The 22675-nt window shown below is 35.7% G+C and overlaps 3 protein-coding genes across 14 annotated transcripts in view; 2 read left to right on the plus strand and 1 right to left on the minus strand.

The window, feature by feature from the left end:
* arhgap12b (Rho GTPase activating protein 12b) overlaps nucleotides 1-2079 on the minus strand; it is a 67888-nt gene extending 65809 nt beyond the window's left edge. For 3 of the 12 annotated variants that reach the window (XM_067368639.1, XM_067368638.1, XM_067368641.1), the window contains exon 1: nucleotides 1803-2078. The gene's annotated coding sequence lies outside the window, so the exon portion shown is untranslated. Of the gene's footprint in view, nucleotides 1-1802 lie in introns of all 12 variants that reach the window. The other 9 variants (XM_067368640.1, XM_067368642.1, XM_067368645.1 and 6 more) reach the window with 5 other exon arrangements.
* Nucleotides 2080-3331: 1252 nt separating this feature from the next.
* On the plus strand, nucleotides 3332-9435 carry hexd (hexosaminidase d). The gene is made up of 12 exons (XM_067369205.1): nucleotides 3332-3644; nucleotides 3724-3839; nucleotides 3938-4025; nucleotides 4187-4351; nucleotides 4512-4695; nucleotides 5410-5481; nucleotides 5588-5786; nucleotides 5872-5954; nucleotides 7934-8006; nucleotides 8132-8242; nucleotides 8333-8422; nucleotides 8975-9435. Exons 1-12 carry the CDS (start codon nucleotides 3561-3563, stop codon nucleotides 9150-9152), a joined length of 1443 nt encoding a protein of 480 aa, XP_067225306.1. The 5' UTR covers nucleotides 3332-3560; the 3' UTR covers nucleotides 9153-9435.
* Nucleotides 9436-9861: 426 nt separating this feature from the next.
* kctd2 (potassium channel tetramerization domain containing 2) lies at nucleotides 9862-19999 on the plus strand. Its single transcript, XM_067369013.1, has 6 exons — nucleotides 9862-10461; nucleotides 13333-13441; nucleotides 14136-14227; nucleotides 14754-14849; nucleotides 15186-15311; nucleotides 17362-19999. The coding sequence occupies exons 1-6, from the start codon at nucleotides 10111-10113 to the stop codon at nucleotides 17389-17391; spliced, it is 804 nt and encodes a 267-aa protein (XP_067225114.1). The 5' UTR covers nucleotides 9862-10110; the 3' UTR covers nucleotides 17392-19999.
* The last annotated feature ends 2676 nt before the right edge of the window (nucleotides 20000-22675 follow it).

Raw genomic sequence — 22675 nt, forward strand, 5'->3', positions numbered from 1 at the left:
TGGATCTATGCAGGCCTCATGGAGCCATCGGATTTCAACTAAAATATCTTAATTTGTGTTCTGAAGATTAACGAAGGTCTTACGGGTGTGGAACGGCATGAGGGTGAATAATAAATGACAGAATTTTCATGTTTGGGTGAACAAACCCTTCAAGCTTTGTCTGTGAAACCAGGCATTTGTCCAGATATCTGATCACTACCAGAACCTGACACTACTAAATCCACAATGTCCATCACTAATAGATCAGACATAAGTCTTAGTCTCTTATTCAATGACAAGCCTTTCACCCACATTTGAACTTAAAAACTATACATTTGTGAAAATAGATAAGTCATGTGATCAACAGAATTGATTGAATCACCCTGTTGCATATTGTGACAGGAGCTTTGACAGTTTAATGCCTTTTTTAATTAATTTGTGACTTTCAGTTAAAAAAAAAAGGGCCTCAATCTCTAAAATTTGAGATTTCACTTTCAACAAATAGTCAGTGAAAGGAAGTGCCTCAGGAGGAAAAATTATTCACAGTTAATTTTTCTTTATAATATCATGGGTAACAAGTTGAATGGCTGAACTTGACAAATGCAGCCAACACTACAATTTTGCTAAAACACATCACATTATTTACTTGTCTTCCTGCCTTGCTGTAGAAAGGCTTCAAGGAAGGTTATTTCTTCAATAACACAATTTCAAGAAATATTGTAACATAAAGAGTGTAAATGAAGGTGTTATAGTCTTTAAGATCTAAGTAATTTTAATTCAGTTAAATCAGAAATGGTTTAGTCATTCATCTTGTTGACTTCAATCCCATTCTGATTAAACTGATTTCTCCTTTCGACAAACAAACACCAAGGCTAGACAAACCCAGCCAGCATAAAACTGGGTTGTTTGTCTAATCTACTGAGCCACTTAGCTGCCGTGAACACAAAGTGACCTTGCAGGCGGGATACGCATTATCGACAATACTTTGTGAAGTGATTTTCAGCCGTCAGGTTCTCACACGTCAAACAGTATTTGTCTTTGTTGCAGCGGTTCATTCAAGACACATGCAGATGAGCCCAAATGTGAGCCGTCACTATTCCTCCAGCTACCCAGTCCATGAGTAGAGAGCCCCGTTTCCCCTGGTAACCCGCCTTTGTTTGGGTAGCGGCTGCACTGGTCACTCGTCACGGTCGCCAGTGCAGTCCCTCCCCGGACGAAGTCGACAGCGAGGCCGCAGGAGAAAGGGGGAAGGGTCGGTTCGGCCCATAAACTTTCAAACAAAACACAGAAGTACAAACCAACAGTTCTGCCCCAATAAATGTTTACTGTGATAAATTACAGCTCGTAATTATGTGCCGAACAAATTGTTTCCAATATGAAAAATGAACAACATGCCAACTGCAAACACTAATTCTCTACTCATAATAACTTTGATGAACCGTTTGCGCCCTTTTGACTGATGACAGCTTATTACTTACAGAGCAAGTGGTAATCAAAACAAACCACATATGATAAACACAGGTCTAAGTAAACCATCTAAATCACCTCACAACTGGATAAAAATGAGCTTGGGTGCCAAATGCGAGGGAATATTGTGTTGAAACACATGGCTGTAATTTAAAAACCCGATAAGAGCATTTTGCCGCAGCACGACAGCAGGTTCCCCAAACCACGGATTTCCAAAGCGGCTTTCGTGGTTGGCCGCAAGGTAGCAAACCGCTATGCAACAATCAGTCCCAGCGGTCCCAACAATGCAACTCTTTATATTTGCAACAATGCGCCTTTGAAGCATAGGAATGAACGCAGAATCTGCTAATACTGACCTGGCGTTCAGGGGGATCTGGGAGCGGTCATGCCCGTTAGTTGGAGAGTCTTTGGAATAAACTTTTCCCTTGCAGTCCTTGGCACTTGCGTGAAAATATACTGCGCGGCAGCAACACAAAACACACGATCTGACCGCCTCGCGCTTACAATCGCAGTAGGTTTCTGTGGGTGAATGCGTGCGCGTTCCTGACACTGCGCACTCCCGCCTGTCCTGTGGAGCTCTTTTGGACTGCTGATGCTCCTGTGTTACTGCATCAGGCCCCCTCGTGGTGCTGCAAGGCTCTTGATCCCCCTTCTGTTCAGTGAACGTAGAAGCGTTGCGTAGTTCTGCATGCACAAACACTGTCATGTTTTTTTTTTTTTTTTTTTTTTGTACACACTTGAGGTTTAAAAAAAACGTTTTTTTTTTTTTGTTTGTTTTTTTTGTTTTTTTTTTTAATATTTATTCTATTGCATCTTATCTTGCATTTATTGTTTTATTAAGAATTTGATTTACTAAATCATTTACGTCATAATTATTATTATGCATGCTATTTATATTAAAAAAATGATTTATGTTAATTTATTTTGTATTATTCTATCTTTTTAAAAAAATTCCCAGATTTCAGGGAATTTTAACCGATTTGTGTTTATATCTATTACATAAACAAGGTTATTGCTTTTCTCTTTATTATTTATTTAGGTGTTTATTGTCATCTATTTTTTTATAAAGACAGTAATGAAAATACAATTTGAAAATTATTATTATTAGGTATTTCTTTATTTTTATTTTCAGTGTTAAATTTGATCATTTTGTACAGAGGCACTTATTAGTTATAAATAAGAAATAAATAAATATTATTTCTACTCTATTTTTGATATTCAACAAGCAGTTATGAGGTTGTGACATTTAGGAACAATTTATTCTTGCATGTCTATGAAATTTAATTAGCCTCAAAGTTGTCCACATTTCATAAATCACGCCTTCCAGGAGTAGAACCTACACATTTTAACCACTAAGATGTCGCCAATAAAACTGTATTTTATTTTATTGAACTATTAATGTCAATATCACCAATATTGTACATTGAACCACTGTCCACTAGAGTGTGATATTTGTTACGTGTATACTCTGCTCAAATTCTGTTGATTCCATTTTTTTATATAAATATATTCTCAAAGTGTAAGTATATTATAAAATTATAATTGTACATTTCTTCAGTTGATGATTTTTATTTAATTTTTTTTATATATAATTAATTATTCAGTCCAGCTGGCTGACTTTTCATATTTCATAATACATTCAGTAAAAAAAACTACAAAGTAATCAAAGTAATCAAGCAAACTAATATTATTTTTATTAATTAATTCGCGTTTTGAGCTCTTATTCTAAAATAACATCCCTGCAGAGAACCACAGTTCAAAGCTTCCGGTTCTGAGCGGACGTAAAAGCAATTGTAGTCCTACGTCTGCATTGCTGTGGGTTTAAGAATACACAAAAAACTACAATGCCCGTCGTGCTTCTCAGAAGAACTTTAACAGGGTGGTGGGAGTGTACGGTAAAATTTGGTAAACATCGATTCTTTCTCATGCTAAGCATCGTTGGATTGAATGAAAGTGCGTGTTTAGATAAAGAAACAAGGCTGAATAAGAAATACATGAAAAGAGAACCTGTGCACATTATACCTTCTCAGTTGTTAATCTCGTAATTCAAATATGGTATAAGAGTAAAAATATTTTTAAGGCGCTGTTAGCTTTTTTTTTGAGCTGCACCTGCTATGGACCCGTCATTGCGCAGTTGCAAAAAGTTAGTTCATCTGGACCTGAAAGGGGCACCTCCTAGAATTGGCTACCTAATTGAGGTAACTTACAACTTCTTGTACTCTAATAAAACTGTCTAAATAAAACTTAAAGGAATTAACCACGATTATGTTTCCTCAGTTGATCCAGTTATTTGCTGATCTTGGTGCCAATGGCTTGCTCATTGAATATGAGGATATGTTTCCCTATGAAGGAGAGCTGAAAATTCTTCAGTCTACAACTCAGCCTCCATACAGGTGAGGGTATATTTTAAAAATAGAACATTTATTTATTTATTTATTATTATTTATTTTTTTGATAATTGAATTGATAAAAATATCTAATATCCAAACAGCCGTGAGGAGATTGCATCTATCCAGGATGCTGCCAGTAGTAGAGGGCTGGAGATCATTCCCTTGGTGCAGACATATGGACATTTGGAAGTAACTATGAAACTGATTTTTGTCATTTACATTAAGGAAGAAGGCCAGAGATTTGCAAGTTTAATATCAAAACACAATGCATTAAAAGCAATTTATCAACAAAATAAGCAAAACCAAATCATGCATATCAAACTTTAATATTTAAAAATGTTCTCAATCAGTTTGTCCTGAAGCACAAAGTGTTTAGAGATCTGCGGGAGGTGGACTACTGTCTGGGCACCCTGAACCCACACCATGATCGAGGAGTTAGGCTGGTGCGAGAGATGCTTCAACAGGTCATGAAGCTCCATCCTAAAAGTACCAGACTGCACATTGGAGCAGATGAGGTAAAGCCCAACTCCCTATCAATAAAAAGAGTCACATGATTCCTGCAAGTGAACTTGGGATCTATTCAGATCTTGAACAAAAAATGTTTGACATTTAAGTTAAAAGGTTCTAGTTTAATATTGGTCTTTTGATCAAGTAACATTTGTTTTATTTTCATAGGTGTACATGCTTGGTCTCGGAGATGAGTCCAAACAGTGGTTAAGTGTTCCAGGTCGGAGTGTTCACCAGCTGTTCCTCAGTCATATCATTAAAGTGGCGAAGGGAATTCAGGCAAGTGTGCCCAACCTTAAGTTGATCATGTGGGATGATATGCTCAGGTCCATGACCCCTCAGACCATTAAAGGTGAGCATTTAATTATTTAATTATTATGATTTTGCTGTGTACAAGAGGAAAATATATATTTAATAAATAGTGTCATTCATGATTAAAAGAATTGTTCAACCCAAAATGAAAAGTGTCTAAATTTACTCACCCTCATGTTGTTCCAAACCTGAATTTTTATTTAAGCTCTTTGAAATTATGACAAAATTTTTATTTTTGTGTGAGCCATCTCTTCATATGCACAAAATCATACAATTATACATAGAAAGACAATAGAAAGTGGATTTTGGAGGGAGTTTGCACCTTCAAACAAGGTCTAAAGGGCTGTTCACTGAGGATGCACTTTTTTAATTGTTGGTCTTTGACTGATGCAATACATCTTGCTGGTTTTGGTATCTGATATCATCATGAGCTCTGCATTTTTACGACTTTTTTGTTCCATTCAGTTGAGCTGCATCCTGCTGTTATTGAATGGAAGAGTGCATACGGTGGCACCGAAGACAACAAACACTTCCTTTCAGTTGCTTTTTACATGCTAATATGATCCTTTCACCTCCTTTCTCTTGATGCGTTAAAGGTCGCCACCTCTATATTCACTGGGCCAAATGTCTTAAATGCTCCACATCTTCCACACTGACACAAAGTGAAATGAAAGAAATCTAATATAATTTACTGTAACTAATGACCAATATAAACTAAACAGTTATTTTTGTCCAATTTATGATATTATTCTAGAAAGTGGTCTTGTTGGATTAGTGCAACCAATGTTGTGGGATTACAACCCTGCTCTGGATGTCAAAAACACTGGTACGTAGCTCAGTTTTTTTATAAACACACTACTTTAAGTTACTGTTCTTCATTCATGAAATTAATTTATGATGATGCTTGTTCATTTTACATGAACTCTTTCCAGTTGTGCTAATGGAACTCTATAAGTCTGTGGGTATGTCACAGCAGTGGGCCGCCAGCTCTTTTAAAGGATCGACCACTGTGCACACCTGCGTGACCAGTACTCAGAGGCATGTGGACAACCATTTGCAATGGCTCAAAGTGGTATCCAGCCTGTCAGCTGGCATTGAGTTACAGGGAATAGCACTAACTGGATGGCAAAGGTTAGATGACATCCTCTCTATCACTAGAATCAAAGTCTTCTTATTGGCCAAGACAACAATAAGTATGTTTTTTTTTTCCCTTAAGATATGACCACCTGTCTGTTTTGTGTGAGCTGATGCCGGTGGGTTTGCCCTCTCTGGCTTCTTGTTTGCAAACTCTCATTCATGGTCAGTCTCTTTAATTTTTCTCCTTTATGTTTCTTTTTCTTTAGTATGGAAGCTTGTTTCCGCCACTAAATAAAAAAAAATAAAAAATACTCGCAATTGTGAGTTTTTATCACACAATTCTGACTTTATAACATGCAGTTGCGAGCTATGAAGTCAGTATTGTGAGATATATACTGTGAGATATAAAAAATGTCAGTCTTTTTTCCCTCACAATTGCACATTATAACAAAATTGCAAGTCTATATCTCTCAATTCTGACTTTATAACTCACAATTCTGACTTATCACACAATTCTGACTATATCACGCAATTCTGAATTTATAACTCACAATTCTGAATTTATAACTCACAATTCTGACTTTATATCACACAATTCTGACTGTTATGCAATTCTGACTTTATATCACACAATTCTGACTTTATAACTTGCAATTCTGACTTTATATCACACAATTCTGACTTTATATCACACAATTCTGACTTTATAACTCACAATTCTGACTTTATATCACACAATTCTGACTGTTATGCAATTCTGACTTTATATCACACAATTCTGACTTTATAACTTGCAATTCTGACTTTATATCACACAATTCTGAGTATATTACGCAATTCTGAATTCATAACTCGCAATTCTGAATTTATAACTCGCAATTCTGAATTTATAACTCGCAATTCTGAATTTATAACTCGCAATTCTGACTTTATATCGTGCAATTCTGACTTTATATCATGCAATTCTGACTTTATAACTCGCAATTCTGACTATATTACGCAATTCTGAATTTATAACTCGCAATTCTGACTATATCACACAATTCTGACTGTTATGCAATTCTGACTTTATATCACACAATTCTGACTTTATATCACACAATTCTGACTTTATATCACACAATTCTGACTATAACTTGCAATTCTGACTTTATATCAAACAATTCTGAGTATATTACGCAATTCTGACTTTATATCAAACAATTCTGAGTATATTACGCAATTCTGACTTTATATCACGCAATTCTGACTTTATATCACGCAATTCTGACTTTATATCACACAATTCTGACTTTATATCACGCAATTCTGACTTTATATCACACAATTCTGACTTTATATCACACAATTCTGACTTTATATCACACAATTCTGACTGTTATGCAATTCTGACTTTATATCACACAATTCTGACTTTATAACTTGCAATTCTGACTTTATATCACACAATTCTGACTATATTACGCTATTCTGACTATGTTATGCAATTCTGACTTTACATCACACAATTCTGACTATATCACACAATTCTGAGTATATTACGCAATTCTGAGTTTATCATGCAATTCTGACTTTATAACTTGAAATTATGACTTTATAACTCACAATACTGACTTTATATCATGCATTTATGAGTTTATTACTCGCATTTATGAGTTTATTACTCGCAATTAAGACTTTATATCATGAAATTCTTACTTTATAACTCGCAATTCTGACTTTATAAATCACAATTCTGACTATATTATGCAATTCTGATTTTATAACTCGCAATTCTGACTGTTATGCAATTCTGACTTTATATCACACAATTCTGACTTTATAACTTGCAATTCTGACTTTATATCACACAATTCTGAGTATATTACGCAATTCTGACTTTATATCACAATTCTGACTTTATATCACAATTCTGACTTTATATCACAATTCTGACTTTATATCACACAATTCTGAGTATATTACGCAATTCTGACTTTATATCACACAATTCTGACTTTATATCACACAATTCTGACTTTATATCACACAATTCTGACTTTATAACTCACAATTGTGAGTAAGAAAAAAAAAATACCTTTTTTATTTATTTCATGGCGGAAACGAGCTTCCATACTTTAATACTATTGCGTGGTAAATTGGTGACAGTAAATGCATACTAAGAATGCTAAACTCACTATAGCTGTGCACTGTGATTTCAGGTAGCTTTACTGAAGAGGTTCAAGAGAAGGTGGTTAAGAAACTTGGCACTGTGGAAATAGGAGACACAGAGAGGTACCTTTTAATACTCGTGTCCTGGAAAAGAAAAAAAGGCATGCGAGTGTCTAACACTAAGAAACCTCAAGGGTTACTTTAAAATAGACTAATTTACAGCATATTCTTTGGCCTCTGTGTCCCAGATTGCCTTCCAGGACGCCTTCCTCCTTTCCTGGGGCGAAACTAGCTGAACTCATAGTAAAGCTGACGTCTATGCTGGAGTCTGCAGAACTAAGACATTTTCAGAACAATATGTGAGTTCAGGGCCATTAAGGTTTCACTTTTAAAAGATGCTTTGAAGTTATTGCAAACTTCTCACTAAACAGTTCATTTTTGCATAATAGGTTTGTGAGGGGCTGGTTCACGCCTTATCACGTGCAAAGGAAGACCGTTAACCCACTTATTGCTCAACAGATTAAAACACAAGCAAAAATGTAAGTCTTTTATTATGAATATTTTAAGTTATATTTACACTACCATTCAAAGGTTTGGGGTTGGTAAGATTTTTTTAATGTAAAAATGTCTCTTGTGCCCACTAAGGCTGCATTTATTTAATCAAAAGCACTGTAAAAACAATTGTTAAAATAATATAACAATTTAAGAACTGTTTTCTAGTTTTAGATATTTTGAAATGCAATTTATTCCTGTGACGGAAATCTTAATTTTCAGCAGTCATTACTCCAGTCTTCAGTGTCACATGAGCCTTCAGAAATCATTCTAATATGATGATTTGAGGATCAAAAAACATGTTGATTTTGCTTCTTAATGGTTTATTTCTATGTTTTATTGAATAGAAATTTCTATCAAATTTCTTTCAAATAAACCTTTCAAAATCAAGTTTTACCCCAAACTTTTGAACAGCAGTAGCGTATGTATAGTTTGCCTTTTTTCGCAACACTTTCTTTTCATGTTTCTTATTCATGTGCATTTTAAACAAGGATTATGATAAGATATATCCCTATTTTTCATCTCGTCTGTTCCACCAGGATTCTTGATGATGTGGAGATCCAGGTGCAAGAGGTGAGGGGAGAGATGTCTCTTCTGTACTCAGTCTCTACAGTACAGGAATGGGTGGACCAACACGTCACCCCAGTGCTGGAGCCTCTGCACAACCTGCTAAAAGACACTGAAAGAGTTCTAAATGAAATGGGATTCTGCACTTAATCTACCTCTCAATCACAAATTTTGTGCATGAATTTTATTTAAAAACTTTCTGTGGTCCCATTCAAGTTAAACACTACTTGCACTGCAATGTAAAACGTATAGAAGCAACTGAGACGGCTTGTTTTTGTGAATAGCTATTGTATTCTTTAAAAACAAAGTGCAAAAACAATATAAATTGTAATAAAATATAACATTATTATAATATTTGTTTCATTTAAAATGATTACCAACCAATATGTACCTAAATGAAATGAAAATCTGTCATTCTGACATTCCATGCTTAATAAATCATTTTAATCTTTTTTAAACTTGTTTTTATTTTCAGCAGTATTGTTGAATTAATCCACCCACAACTTCAGAAGGGTTATTTTAGTATTTATTATATATTCTTATACTATTTATTGATATTTTGAATTAGCTTTTAATTTTTATATTTTCCGTTTTTATTTTAATTTTAGTTAAAAGCATTATATGCATTTGTCATTTGTATTAGTTTTTCAAAAATATCTTATATAGCGTTAAGTAATTTTTATTTCAGTTTTAATATTTTTTTAACTTAAAATTATTTATTTCAGTTAGTTCCAAAGGCAACATTTCTAATTTTATAACAACAATTTTGCCTGATATAAAGAAATGCCAAAAAAATACAATTCTCCAGACTTTTATTTTGTCACATATGGATTTACTTGACCGGGAAGTGATATGTTAAGTCTCACCCATAATATTTGTAGCTTACATGGGTCGTTTGTATAAACAAAACGGATCAGTATAGCGTTTTAGGGCACTGTAAGCTATGTCGCCTCGCGTGAGCGTTACTAACACACCGCAACAGTTTTGTCGTCGTCGTTATCAGCGCGTGTAAACCCGGCCCGTTCAGCGTAACAGCGCCGTGCGGAGCGCTAAATAAAGGCATTTAGTGTCTGATCAAGACGGAACTGACTGTTTGTGCTGCGAAAACATGGCAGAGTTGCACGTTGAGCCCAACGCGACTGGCATCATCGAGCAGACCGAGCATTGTGAAATCAGAGGCTCAGTGAACGTGAGACTCCCCTCCCCTACTCTGGTGATTCCGCCCCGGACTGGCTTGTCCAGTCCAGGGGTGTCCGGCTCCAGAGCTGTGTTTGGGTTTCCTATGAAGAACAACCCCAATTCCCCATCATCAGAAGCCACAGAGAAGCCAGGATCTCGGTGGGTTCGGCTGAATGTCGGGGGAACCTACTTTGTTACGACGAAACAGACCCTTTGCAGGGATCCTAAATCGTTTCTGTATCGATTATGTCAGGAAGATCCAGATCTGGATTCAGATAAGGTAATGCTCTATTTACATCATTAAATGTGAAACAGTCGTCTGTCATTGTTCTTCTGTATGCAACATTAACAGTGGAAATGAATACATTTTGGACATAAACGGATTGTATGTATGCATTTGTATTGCACACTAGTTGGGATACATAAAGCTCAGCTGCTCAAATGAATAAAATTCTGTCATCATTTACTCATGTCGTTTCAAACCTGTATGTCTTACTTTCTTCTGTGGAGCACAAAAGATGATATTTTGAAGATTGTTGGTCACCAAACAGTACTGGTTCCCATTGTATGGACAACTAAAGATATTTCTGAAAACATCTTGTTTTTATGTTCCACAGAAGAAATAAAGTGGGTGATGAGGGTTATTAAATGATGACAGAATTTTATGTGAAATAATCCTGTAAGATAGTAGATGATTGTTTTTTTTAAACATATAACTAGTTTCTGGATGGTCTAAGTTGGTCATTATCTGGTTCACGAGTTACCATTTTCCATAAACCAAGTTGAACACCTTAAGATGACCACCTGCTAACTGGTGTGTTGTTTCCAAGATGGTCTACCAGTTTGGACCAGGCAATGACCATCGAATGACCATTTAGACAAGCTAGAAACAGTTCAAGAACCAGCATGGCCACCTTTTTTTCCCCTATTGTGAAGTATATCCGAGTGAATAGGCTTCTTAAACAAGAAAAAATGTAGGGTGGGGCTTGGTTTTGTCCATTGGATATTTGTTTTTTGCTATTGCTGTGATCTCATGTGAGTGACAGGTTGTCCTGCCCTCATGTCATCAGAGAAGAGGTCAATGTCATTGCAAGAGGGAGGGAAATTATTTTGATTAAAGAATGAATTTAAAAAAAAATGATGTGCATGGCTAAATCCTTTATAATACAAACTGCAATATTTTGATATCATAGTGACTTAAAGGGTTAGTTCACCCAAAAATGCAAATTCTGTCATTAATTACTCACCCTCATGTCGTTCTAAACCCGTAAGACCTTCATTCATCTTTGGAACACAAATTATGATGTTTTTGATGAAATCCGATAGCTGTATGACTTCTCAATAGACAGCAATATAACCACCACTTTCAAGGTCCAGAAAGGTACTAAAGACATCGTTAAAATAGTCCATGTGACTTCAGTGGTTCAACCTTCATTTTATGAAGCGTCGAGAGTACTTTTTGTGTAAAAACAAAAAGAAAAAAACAACTTTATTCAACAATATCTTCTCTTCTGTGTCATTCTCCTATGCTGTTTACATTCAGCACTTCCAGGTTCTACGTCACAACGCCTGCTCAGTATTGGCCGACGCTGTTCACATGAGCAGCACGACGCATGCATATGATTGACGCAGGAGTCTGCCGTTAATGAATTAGCGTTCTGACGTAAAACCTGGAATTAAAAGGTTGAACCACTGCAGTCACGTGGACTAATTTAACAATGTCTTTAGTACCTTTCTGGACCTTGAAAGTGGTGGTTAAATTGCTGTCTATTGACCAGTCAGATACCTCTTGGATTTCATCAAAAATATCTTAATTTGTGTTCCGAAGATGAGCGAAGGTCTTACAGGTGTGGAACGACATGAGGGTGAGTAATTAATGACGGAATTTTCATTTTTGGGTGAACTATCCCTTTAAAGGATTAGTCCACACTTAAGTAAAATTTTCCTGATAATTTACTCACCCCCATGTCATCCAAGATGTTCATGTCTTTCTTTCTTCAGTCGAAAAGAAATTAAAGTTTTTGATGAAACCATTCCAGGATTTTTCTCCTTATAATAGACTTCAATGGGCACCAAACAGTTCAAAGTCAAAATTATTTTCACTGCAGCTTCAAATTGTTCAGCACGATACCAGATGAGAAATAAGTGTCTTATCTAGTGAAACCATCGCTCATTTTCTGAAAAAAATTTTTAAAATTATATAAGTTTTAACCAGAAATGCTCATCTTGAACTCATCTTGAGGCCAAACTAATTGTTATATGCAATATGCTAGTTCAATAGTATATAACAATAGTTCAAACTTTGGCCTGTGGAGGGCAGTACTACGCTTAGCAGCGTCTACACTGCTGGAATTCAAATAGAGAAGAAGAGAGCTAGTTCAAGATGAGCATTTATGGTTAAAACTTTTCAATTTTTTTCAGAAAATGAGAGATGGTTTCACTAGATAAGACCCTTATTTCTCATCTGGGATCGTGTTGAACAATTTGAAGCTGCAGTGAAACTAATTTTGACCTTCAACTGTTTGGTGCCCATTGAAGTCTATTATAAGGAGAAAAATCCTGGAATGTTTTCATCAAAAACTTTAATTTCTTTTTGACTGAAGAAAGAAAGACATGGACATCTTGGATGACATGGGGGTGAGTAAATTATCAGGAAAGGTTTTTTTAAAAGTGGACTAATCCTTTAAGGCTGGTAGATTTTGATAGATTTCTTGCTGGTCCAAGAAATTCTACTAGTTTGCACCAACTAATAACCATCTCTAAACTAGCTACATGTACCATGTTTAAGTTGTCTACGAACTTAAACTGTATTTTACAGCAGGGTGTAGTGTACAGTTATTTCACAGTTCAGCAGAGGATTTCCTCTCAAAGGTGTCAGTTTATATAAAAAATAGTTCACAGTTTGCAGCTTCAAAATTACTAAAGATTCTTATTTGAAAAAAGCTGTTGCAACTCCAATTTGCTCGTTACTTCACCTGCTGCTTGATGTGACATTAACATGATGCTAATGGAATCAGTCAAGGGGGGTTTTCACAAATCAATCAACACTTTTAACTGCAGCGACCAAAACAATGATGGTAAAGGATATCCAAAACTATGCACTGCAATTGCAAAAAACACTATTCACACTGTTAGTTGTCTTTTCTCACAGGATGAGACAGGAGCATATTTGATTGACAGGGATCCCACATATTTCGGACCCATCTTGAACTACTTGAGGCATGGAAAGTTGATCATCAACAAGAACCTCGCTGAGGAGGGTGAGATGATCTGGGCATGCTGCCCTCAAAAACTTCTTAATGGAACAGTAATGACCTAGTTTCATTTAGAAACATCAATTTTTTTGTGGAAAGGGACCACAGTGTACTCACGTAAGAGATAATTTCCTGCAGGACTGGTGAGATATTGAAAGGCTTACAGTCTATGTGTCCAGTAATTGTGTCTTTTTTTGTGAGTCATTGCTCCAAATTGACGATGGCAGTTATTGCATGATGTTTTGGTTTTTTGTTACCAATTGGGTCTCCTTGTAGTGCGTAATTTCTAATCATCTTCTTTTATTGGCTTGGATGTAGCATTAAAGGGATAGTTCACTCAAAAAATTTAAATTCTGACATCTTTTACTCACCCTTATGATGTTCCAAACCTGTTTAATTTTCTTTGTTCTGTTAAACGCAAAGTAACTCTATACAATGAAAGTCAATGGAGTCCAGTGATATTTTGGACACCATTGACTTTGATTGTATTGACAAAAACAGTTGAACCATCTTCTTTTGTGTACCGCAGCAGAAAGAAAGTCATACAGGTTTGGTACGACATAAAGGTGAGTAAATGATGACAGAATTTTACATTTTGGAGTGAACCATTCCTTTAAGACTATATTTTTCCAGATATTTATTTCTGATTACAAAGCAGTAACCACATGATAGATTTTTACTGATTCTCTGGCTACTGCAGGTGTTCTGGAGGAAGCTGAGTTTTACAACATTGCATCACTTGTGAGGCTGGTGAAGGAGAGAATACGAGACAATGAGAACAGAACGTCTCAGGTATGTGGGAAAATAACAGCCGGAGGAACGGGACAGTTTGTGGTTCTTTGTATGCAATCAATCAGCCAATTTGCTAGTATTACAGGGATTACTTAAAGGGAGTGTTTCATTCCTTGTTTTCAAGCAGCCTGTGCCAAAAGGGAGTACTCTTCCATTAGAATATAAATTCCTCATTCGAAACTATTTAGGAACCGAAGAGAAGTTTATTTCAAATGCGCAGCTGCCCTACCTAATAAAACAAACTTCATTGTAGACTTATTGACATAATTTGAGAATTTGCTTCAAGAAATTGTTTACCCCAGAATGAAAAGTTTGTCATCATTTACTTACCTTAAAACGTATTACTTTCTTTCTTCTATGAAATGCAAAAGATGTTTTGAATAATGTTCAAGCTCTGGAAAAGAGTTTGTTCTTTCCAGATAGAATTTTCATTTTGGGGTTAGGCTTAAATGGGTTTCTAAAAACCTTGAATTCTGCTTTAACCCCTAATATTATTATTACATTATGGATGTTATTGTTTTTACAGGGCCCTGTGAAGCATGTGTATCGTGTATTACAATGTCAAGAAGAGGAGCTCACTCAAATGGTTTCCACCATGTCAGACGGATGGAAGTTTGAACAGGTAGGTTTTGTTTTCTCTTCACAACCCCCTGTCATATGTGCTGCTATTGACCGGTATACAGGTTCTATGTCTGGACCCACAGTATTTTACTGTAGCATATTTGAACTCTGATAGAACTCGCAGTAGATCTCTGGATAGCCCTATTATCTCTTATCAGGTTGTATCTTATAAGCCATGTCCCTCATCTCTAAGAAGAACAACAGATTGTACATACTGTACATTGTTTTGGAGAGAGAGGCTATGTCTACACCTTTCTTTGGGACTTATGTAAGCCGCTGTTTTTGTTGCTTATCTGTTTGCTATGGTACAAACTTGACTCAACTTGTCTATCTCAAGCTCATAAGTATCGGCTCCTCCTATAACTATGGCAACGAGGACCAAGCCGAATTCCTGTGCGTCGTTTCCCGGGAGCTCAACAACTCCACCAACGGAATTGTTATCGAGCCCACTGAGAAGGCTAAGGTATGATGAACTCTTTTTCATTATCTTAATTAGTTTTATATATATTTTTTCATAAATATATTTTGTTACAAAAATAGTTATATTTTATAACAAAATATCTTATATTTTGTTTCAAAAATGTTTTCAAATAGATGATTAAACTGAATAAAGTAAAATGTAGTTTTATTATTATTATTATTATTATTATTATTATTTTGTTACAAAAAAAGGATTGAAATTATTAAATAAGAAATAATAAAGATAATGTGCAGCCCTGCAAAAAAGCACAACAAACCTTGATATATATATATATATTATTATTATTATTAATAATAATAATAATTATTATTATTATTATTATTATTATTATTATTATTATTTATTTTTTTAAATCGCAATTGCAATTTTTATCAGAAAAAAATCGCAATTTGACCCCCCCAATTGTGCAGCCCTATTATTATTATTATTTTATTATTATTTTCTGTTACAAAAAAAGTTTAAATTAAAGGGTTAGTTCACCTAAAAATGAAAATTCTGTCATTTATTATTCACCCTCATGCCGTTCCACACCTGTAAGACTTTCGTTAATCTTCGGAACACAATTTAAGATATTTTAATTGAAATCCGATGGCTCGGTGAGGCCTGCATAGGGAGCAATTACATTTCCTCTCTCAAGATCCATAAAGGTACTAAAAACATATTTAAATCGGTTCATGTGAGTACAGTGGTTTAATATTAATATTTTAAAGCGACGAGAATATTTTTGGTGTGCCAAAAAAAACAAAATAACGACTTATTTAGTGATGGCCGATTTCAAAACACTGCTTCATGAAGCTTCGGAGCACAATGAATCTGCGTGTCCAATCAGCGGTTCGGAGCGTTATGAATCAGCGTATCGACTCATGATTCAGAGCGCGTGTCAAACCGCCAAACTGCTGAAATCACGTGACTTTGGCGCTCCGAACAGCAGATTCGATACACTGATTCATTTATGCTCTGATGCTTCCTTAAGAATTGTTTTGAAATCGGACATCACTTTATAAGTCGTTATTTTGTTTTTTTTGGTGCACCAAAAATATTCTTGTCGCTTTATAATATTAATATTGAACCACTGTACTCACATAAACCGATTTAAATATATACCTTTATGGATATTGAGAGAGGAAATATCATTGCTCCCTATGGAGGCCTCACAGAGCCATCGGATTTCAACTAAAATATCTTAATTTGCGTTTCGAAGATTAACGAAGGTCTTACGGGTGTGGAACGGCATGAGGGTGAGTAATAAATGACAGAATTTTCATTTTTGGGTGAACTAACCCTTTAACTTAAATAAGGGAATATATAATAATTATTATAATACTGAAAGTAGTTGTAGTAATAATGATTATTATTGTTAGCAGTAGTAGTAATAACAGAAGTAGTTATAGTTCACTTAAAATTAAAAATTATCCCATAATTTTCTTACCCTCAATCAATCCTAGGTGTGTGAAGATATGACTATCTTCTTTCAGACAAACAAAATCAGAGTTATATAAAAAAATATCCTGGCTCCTCCAAGCTTTATAATGGTAGTGAAGAGTGCTCCTGATCCCAAAAAATTGCATCCATCCATCATAAAAATAATCCATACAACTCCAGGGGTTTAATAAAAGCCATCTGATGCAAAACAATGGGTTTTTGTAATAAACATATCCATATTTAAAACTTTATAAACTAAAAGAACTAGCTTCCGGCAGACAGCCTATGCAAATCACATTAGAGTGGAAGAGTGACATCTGACACAATGTATGACGTAAGATGTGGATTATTTTTATGATGGTTGGATGCACCTTTTTGGGCTTCAAAATCAGGAGCGCCATTCACTACCATTATAAAACTTGGAAGATCCAGGATATTTTTAATACAACTCTGATCGTGTTCGTCTGAACGAAGATAGTCATACACACCTTGGATGGCTTGAGGGTGAGTAAATCATGGGATAATTTTCATTTTGGGGTGAACTATGCCTTTAATAAAAAAAATAATACAAATTGTAGAGCTCATTGGTGTCCTCATGTTTCCCCAACAGATCCTTCAGGAGAGGGGGTCCAGGATGTGAGGAGCCTACACAGATCTCCCATTCCTCACTTCCTTTCTCCAGATCCTTCTCAACCATACAGCTGACTTCAAGTTCATTAGCCCACCACCCCTCACCTCACCCTCCCCTCCTCCCTTGTGCCTTTCCACTGTGGGGGATTCAGTCCCCCTCCTCCCTGCAGTGCTGCAACATTAACCAATCAGCACCACCACTAACTATCACTGCTATTATCGACTAATCAAAAATGCGTCCGAGGTTAAACCTCAGACCATCACATTTGATGCAAGACTGCTCAGAGAGAGGATTACAGGGAAGGATTCATCATTCATCCTAATGCTTATTTATGCAGACTTCATCATCATCATCATCATCCTCCTCATATCCCGGTCATTATCATCATAATCTTTACAGCTGCTGGCTTTAAATGTTTAAAGGGGGTTCAGTTGCCCCTGTTGGCTCGGCTGCATCCAGATGACCATAATCTCCTCAGGACTTCCAAACGGCGTGCAAGATAAACTCACTTCTCCGACCGTAAATACAGCTTCTCTTAACAAGCACATTAACTTACACTGTAAATCATTAGCAGCCAAATTCACATCATTTCAGCATTCACTTCCCATTGCCTGATCAGACCAAAAGCACAGCAGATGGCGCAATGGATAAAAAGAAAACAGCGGCTTTTGAACATCTTCAGAGTGGCATGTTTCTTTCGTTAACTACCCATTTACCCGTCTGGAAAGGACCAGGGGCGAAGGGAGAACTCATACTGCCAAATGTCCAGTCAGATGCCCAAAATCGTGTGTCCGTTGCTGTGAAGATGTCTCACATTTCTGATTTGCTCCGGTTGATTTTTGTCATCCTGGATTTTTTTTTTTTTTTTTTTTTTGCCTTGTTGCTGGATATTTCAAAGCATCCAAACAGGAATTTAAAAATAAAAAAACAACAACAAAAAAAAACCTATGTGGTTGTAGGGCATGTGAGGATTATGTATATTACAAACATATGTATTACGAAGAGGCCGAATGCAAGTCATTGTTAATATCTGTACCATAGTGGTTGTTTTTTTTCCTGTGTGTGTTCATCAAGATGAGTTTCTCTATTTGATTGGGGAAGGTTCTGTATTGACCCCTAATGTCATTTTTTTTTTTTTTTTTAAAGCCTGGTCGCCGAGATGTGAATTTGTTGTGGTTCCTTCAAACTTTTTGTCAATGACTGGAAAAAACAAAAAAACGGGAGAGGTATCAGGCGACCATAGTCCAGGTGGTTCAGGAGACTGTTGTTAGACAAAGTGCCCACAAGTTTTGAGTCAGGGCAAAACTGCATTAGTGGCTCTTTGTTGCATCTTTTGACACTTTTCTGACATTTTAGATTCAGATATAGCTCTCCCCGTAACATTTTGGCTACTTAACTGTTTAACTCATTACTGTTTAAACAAAGTCTGATCACGTTAGTGGAATGTTTCTGAATGTTAAGGGCTCCATTTATTGTGGAACATTCTTGTCTTTTTTTCCTCCCCAAAATCTAGTTTTCATTTAAACATTGAAGCCCAGTCTTTGAAACCAGTTGCCCTCATTGTTTAACCCAAATCTACTCTACAGAAGCAGATAAAATTGATCTCCTGTTCTATTTATTTTTTTTAACAAATACATTGTGGTTTTTCTGAATCTACTGTGACTACATCACAAATTGTCAGTATTTGAACGGTATCCAGGCTTGGTTATTTGGTTATACATATCTTTTGATAAACTATTAAATCTAGGGATCAGTGTAAGATGGGATCATGTGCGTGGACTTTAGGTGATGTTTTTACGGTCTGCAGTGTTTTATAGTGTCGTCTCTTCCTCTTTAAAAAACGTTAAGGACTTTACCTCTTTATCGCACTAAACTCATGTCCTTTTGTTTATCATATCAAGAAGACAGTACTTGAGTTTGTGAGCTACAGTATACTTTGTTTATGTGGTCGTTGGTTTTCCCTTTCTTTGGTTGTGTTAATGTTTTCCCCCTCCTGGAGAGAGTTTATTTGTTCAGCCTCAATTATTAGTCAATGAAGCTCCTGTAACGGGACCTCGCCTCTCTCACAGGATCCTATTGTACATTCCCATTGTTCAAATAGGTTTCAAGTCTGGTTTCAAAGCAGAGTCCTGGAATCAAATCTAGGGGGCACTGTTTAAGTCTCTCTCCGGCCCAATTGTTTGTCTAGTGTCGTGCCTTTGACCTGTCGTGCCCTGCGTGTTTTCGCTCCTATATTACTCTTCTTAAAATACAGATGGTTCAGAAATGTCATGTTTGTTTTGACTAACTCAGTTCTGTTCCTTGACTCAGATACTGAATGTGAATCCCGTTTCCCCTGAGTTTGTTATTGTTCTTGTTTCAGTGGTTCATCTGTATTTAGCTTTTCCACTCTTTCCCCTATGCACTTTTAATTTTTGCACCCCCTTGCATTATAAAGTTCTGACTGTGTGCATTTTGTTTTGAGATTTTGTATGGAGTCAAATGAATGCCTTCAAGTTTTGCACAACACAAAAAATAATTGAGCAATAAAAAAAGTTTTGCAAAGGAAAAATAAAGTATTGAGCGGAAAAAAATAAGTTTTGCAAACAAAAATAATAAATTGCAAAATAAAATAAAGTAGTGCAAAAATAAAAATATAATCAATTACAAAAATCAATGACAGCTGTAATCCTATTTTATCTTTGCCACATATTTTTCATGCTCAAACCTACTAAATCATTTGCAATGCTCATTTTATTCTGCGATTCAGTCAAGCGTGCGCTCGCGATACTGGTTTTTCTTTGCGCTGCACTTTTCTGTGCGGTTCCCTTTATGGCACTGGTTTGACGTGGGGGTGGAGTCAAGAAACGGGGGCACGCCTCCGTGAAATGCATTGGAGGGGAACGTAACTGGCGACAGGTGAAATGAATGGTTTGTTTTTGTTTAGCATATGTTGTCGCCGATTACGACCCCCTCCAATGCATTTCTTATACTGTAGTAATATGACCCGTTGCGCTCTGTCTCACTGCCTGTATCCACTTTTGTGTCCTTAAACATTAGTTTTTTGGGGTCGACAGCTTATAAAAACTTATTTCTGGGTTTTTTAGCTTGTTAGCTGTACACCTTGTCACACAGCACCTTTTAGGCATTGTTCTGTTTTTTGTAACGAGTCAGAAAAGACAAGAAGGCAGAATGGAGACGGTTGGATTGTTTTTTCCCCCGGTGGGCGTGGTTTTCAGATTATAATAAATGCGCTCTGTCTCTATGCTTGATCTGTTCTGTTCCGATCTGTGGGGGCGTGCCCCCGTTTCTTGACTCCGCCCCCACATCAAACCATTGCCATAAAGGGAACCGCACAGAAAAGTGCAGCACAAAGGAAAAACGGTATCGCGAGCACACGCTTGACTGAAACGCAGAATAAAATGATCGTTGCAAATGATTTAGTAGGTTTGAGCATGAAAAATATGTGGCAAAGATAAAATAGGATTACATCGATTTTTGTAATTGATTATATTTTTATTTTTGCACTACGTTATTTTATTTTGCAATTTATTATTTTTGTTTGCAAAACTTATTTTTTTCTGCTCAATACTTTATTTTTCCTTTGCAATTCTTTATTTTTGTTTGCAAAACATTTTTTTATTGCTCAATTCTTTTTTGTTTTGTTTTGCAAAACTTTATTTTTGTACAAAACTTTAAGGCATTAATTTGACTCCACAATTTTGTTCTATTTTTAGAATCGAACCCCATGTGAGGCAAAAGAAAATGTCATGCGCAGTCTCAAGTTTTATTTACGACTGTTCAGGAAACTGATATGGATGTCACATCGACTGCTGATGCTTTACAGCACTTGAGACTGTGAGACTTTTTTTGTGTCTCGCTTCCTTAAAGAAATTTATCATTATCTTTTAGTTCTTGTACCACATGTTGTTTAAGATCAAACAAAAAGATATATAGATAAAAAGATATCTTCTTTGTGAAAAGATATATGCTATTCTGGAAAAAAAACAAAAAAAACAGGAGGTTGACGTTTTTGAACGCCAACTTGGAAGCATGCAATGTGTTGAGTATATAATGTTATATGCTGGGATGTTGTCATATTGTAAAGGTGAATTGGTGCATGGACAGTTGACAGATGGTATTAATAACACTTAAGAAGTGGAAAATCTGGCCCTATTTTATCTGTTCTGTAGAAATCGCTAAAATAAACACATTACTAGTGGAAAAACTTGCTTGCTGAGGCAAAATATGCTTTTGCAACACCCCGTGTATTTGATAAAAACATTGGTTGAAAGCCTTATTTCAAGCCGGCCAAAAGTGCAGACATCTGTCATATTTTTTTAGATAAAAGTTAAAAACAAAGTCCATGTTTAACAGAAGAGTTTATTTTTCTTTTCCGGCCATAATGTTAAGTCTACAACACCTGCATGCTTTAATATACAGTACACGCATTTATTTGTGCTGGAAACCTGCTCTTTCATCAGATGTTTTGGGTGTATTGCATTGTCAATAGTATTGATGTAAAGTGTCAAATATGTCACTAGGCTATGGAGATTGTGGAGCTAAGTGTTCTGGAAATGAATAGTCTTGATCAGACTGTCCTTTTCAATTTTTTTTTTTATTTCATTTTTGAAGTTTGTCTTCTGATGCAGTTACTTGCAATGTACAGATTGCAAAATGATAATGTATGATTTTTATCATAAAATGTGTTTGTGTTTCAGACTTGTGGCGTGCTTATTTTGTTTAAAAAAATGCAAGAACTTTGAATATGTGTTGTTTAACAATTTGTAAAAACCATTTAAAAACGTTTTGACATACTATTGTCAGCTTTAATATTTAGAGCTTAAAAAAAACTATTATTCAGTATTGAAATGTTAATCTGGAAATGTTTCATTACTATGGGAATCCTGTAAATTCACACAAAAATGTAATTTCGACCAAACCCGACTTACATGGAACACAAAAGTATAGGTTGGTCAGAATGATTCACCACTTGTTTCTATTGCATCTTGCATATTTTTCTTTTCTTTTTGGCTGTATTTATTTTCTTAAAATGTCTCGACTCGAAAGCTACTTTTAAATTCAGGTTATCTAAAAGTGTCATATGTTTTTCCACTAGTAAATGGTGATTTTGGAGTGAGAAAAAGATGTTTGTTTTGGATTTAGAAGCTGAGTGCGCAAAGGACATGCGCACGTGCGGCATATGATCAGTATGTACTTAACTCTTAATCTAGTACTGTTGGGGGAATTTTTCTTTTAATAATCCTAATATTTATGTATGAATGGACTAAACGCACTAAAATGCAGTTTATGG

Source organism: Chanodichthys erythropterus, chromosome 19 (assembly GCF_024489055.1).
Source record: "Chanodichthys erythropterus isolate Z2021 chromosome 19, ASM2448905v1, whole genome shotgun sequence".
Taxonomy (NCBI): Eukaryota; Metazoa; Chordata; class Actinopteri; order Cypriniformes; family Xenocyprididae; genus Chanodichthys; species Chanodichthys erythropterus.

Bases quoted from the DNA above. Each gene is read 5' to 3' on its own strand.
- kctd2 (XM_067369013.1), top strand. From the start codon at position 10,111: ATGGCAGAGTTGCACGTTGAGCCCAACGCGACTGGCATCATCGAGCAG. The intron at 14,850-15,185 runs GTAGGTTTTGTT...GTCTATCTCAAG, and splicing joins ACGGATGGAAGTTTGAACAG to CTCATAAGTATCGGCTCCTC. The intron at 15,312-17,361 runs GTATGATGAACT...TTTCCCCAACAG, and splicing joins AGCCCACTGAGAAGGCTAAG to ATCCTTCAGGAGAGGGGGTC.
- hexd (XM_067369205.1), top strand. From the start codon at position 3,561: ATGGACCCGTCATTGCGCAGTTGCAAAAAGTTAGTTCATCTGGACCTG. The intron at 5,787-5,871 runs GTTAGATGACAT...TTTTCCCTTAAG, and splicing joins GCACTAACTGGATGGCAAAG to ATATGACCACCTGTCTGTTT. The intron at 5,955-7,933 runs GTCAGTCTCTTT...CTGTGATTTCAG, and splicing joins TTTGCAAACTCTCATTCATG to GTAGCTTTACTGAAGAGGTT.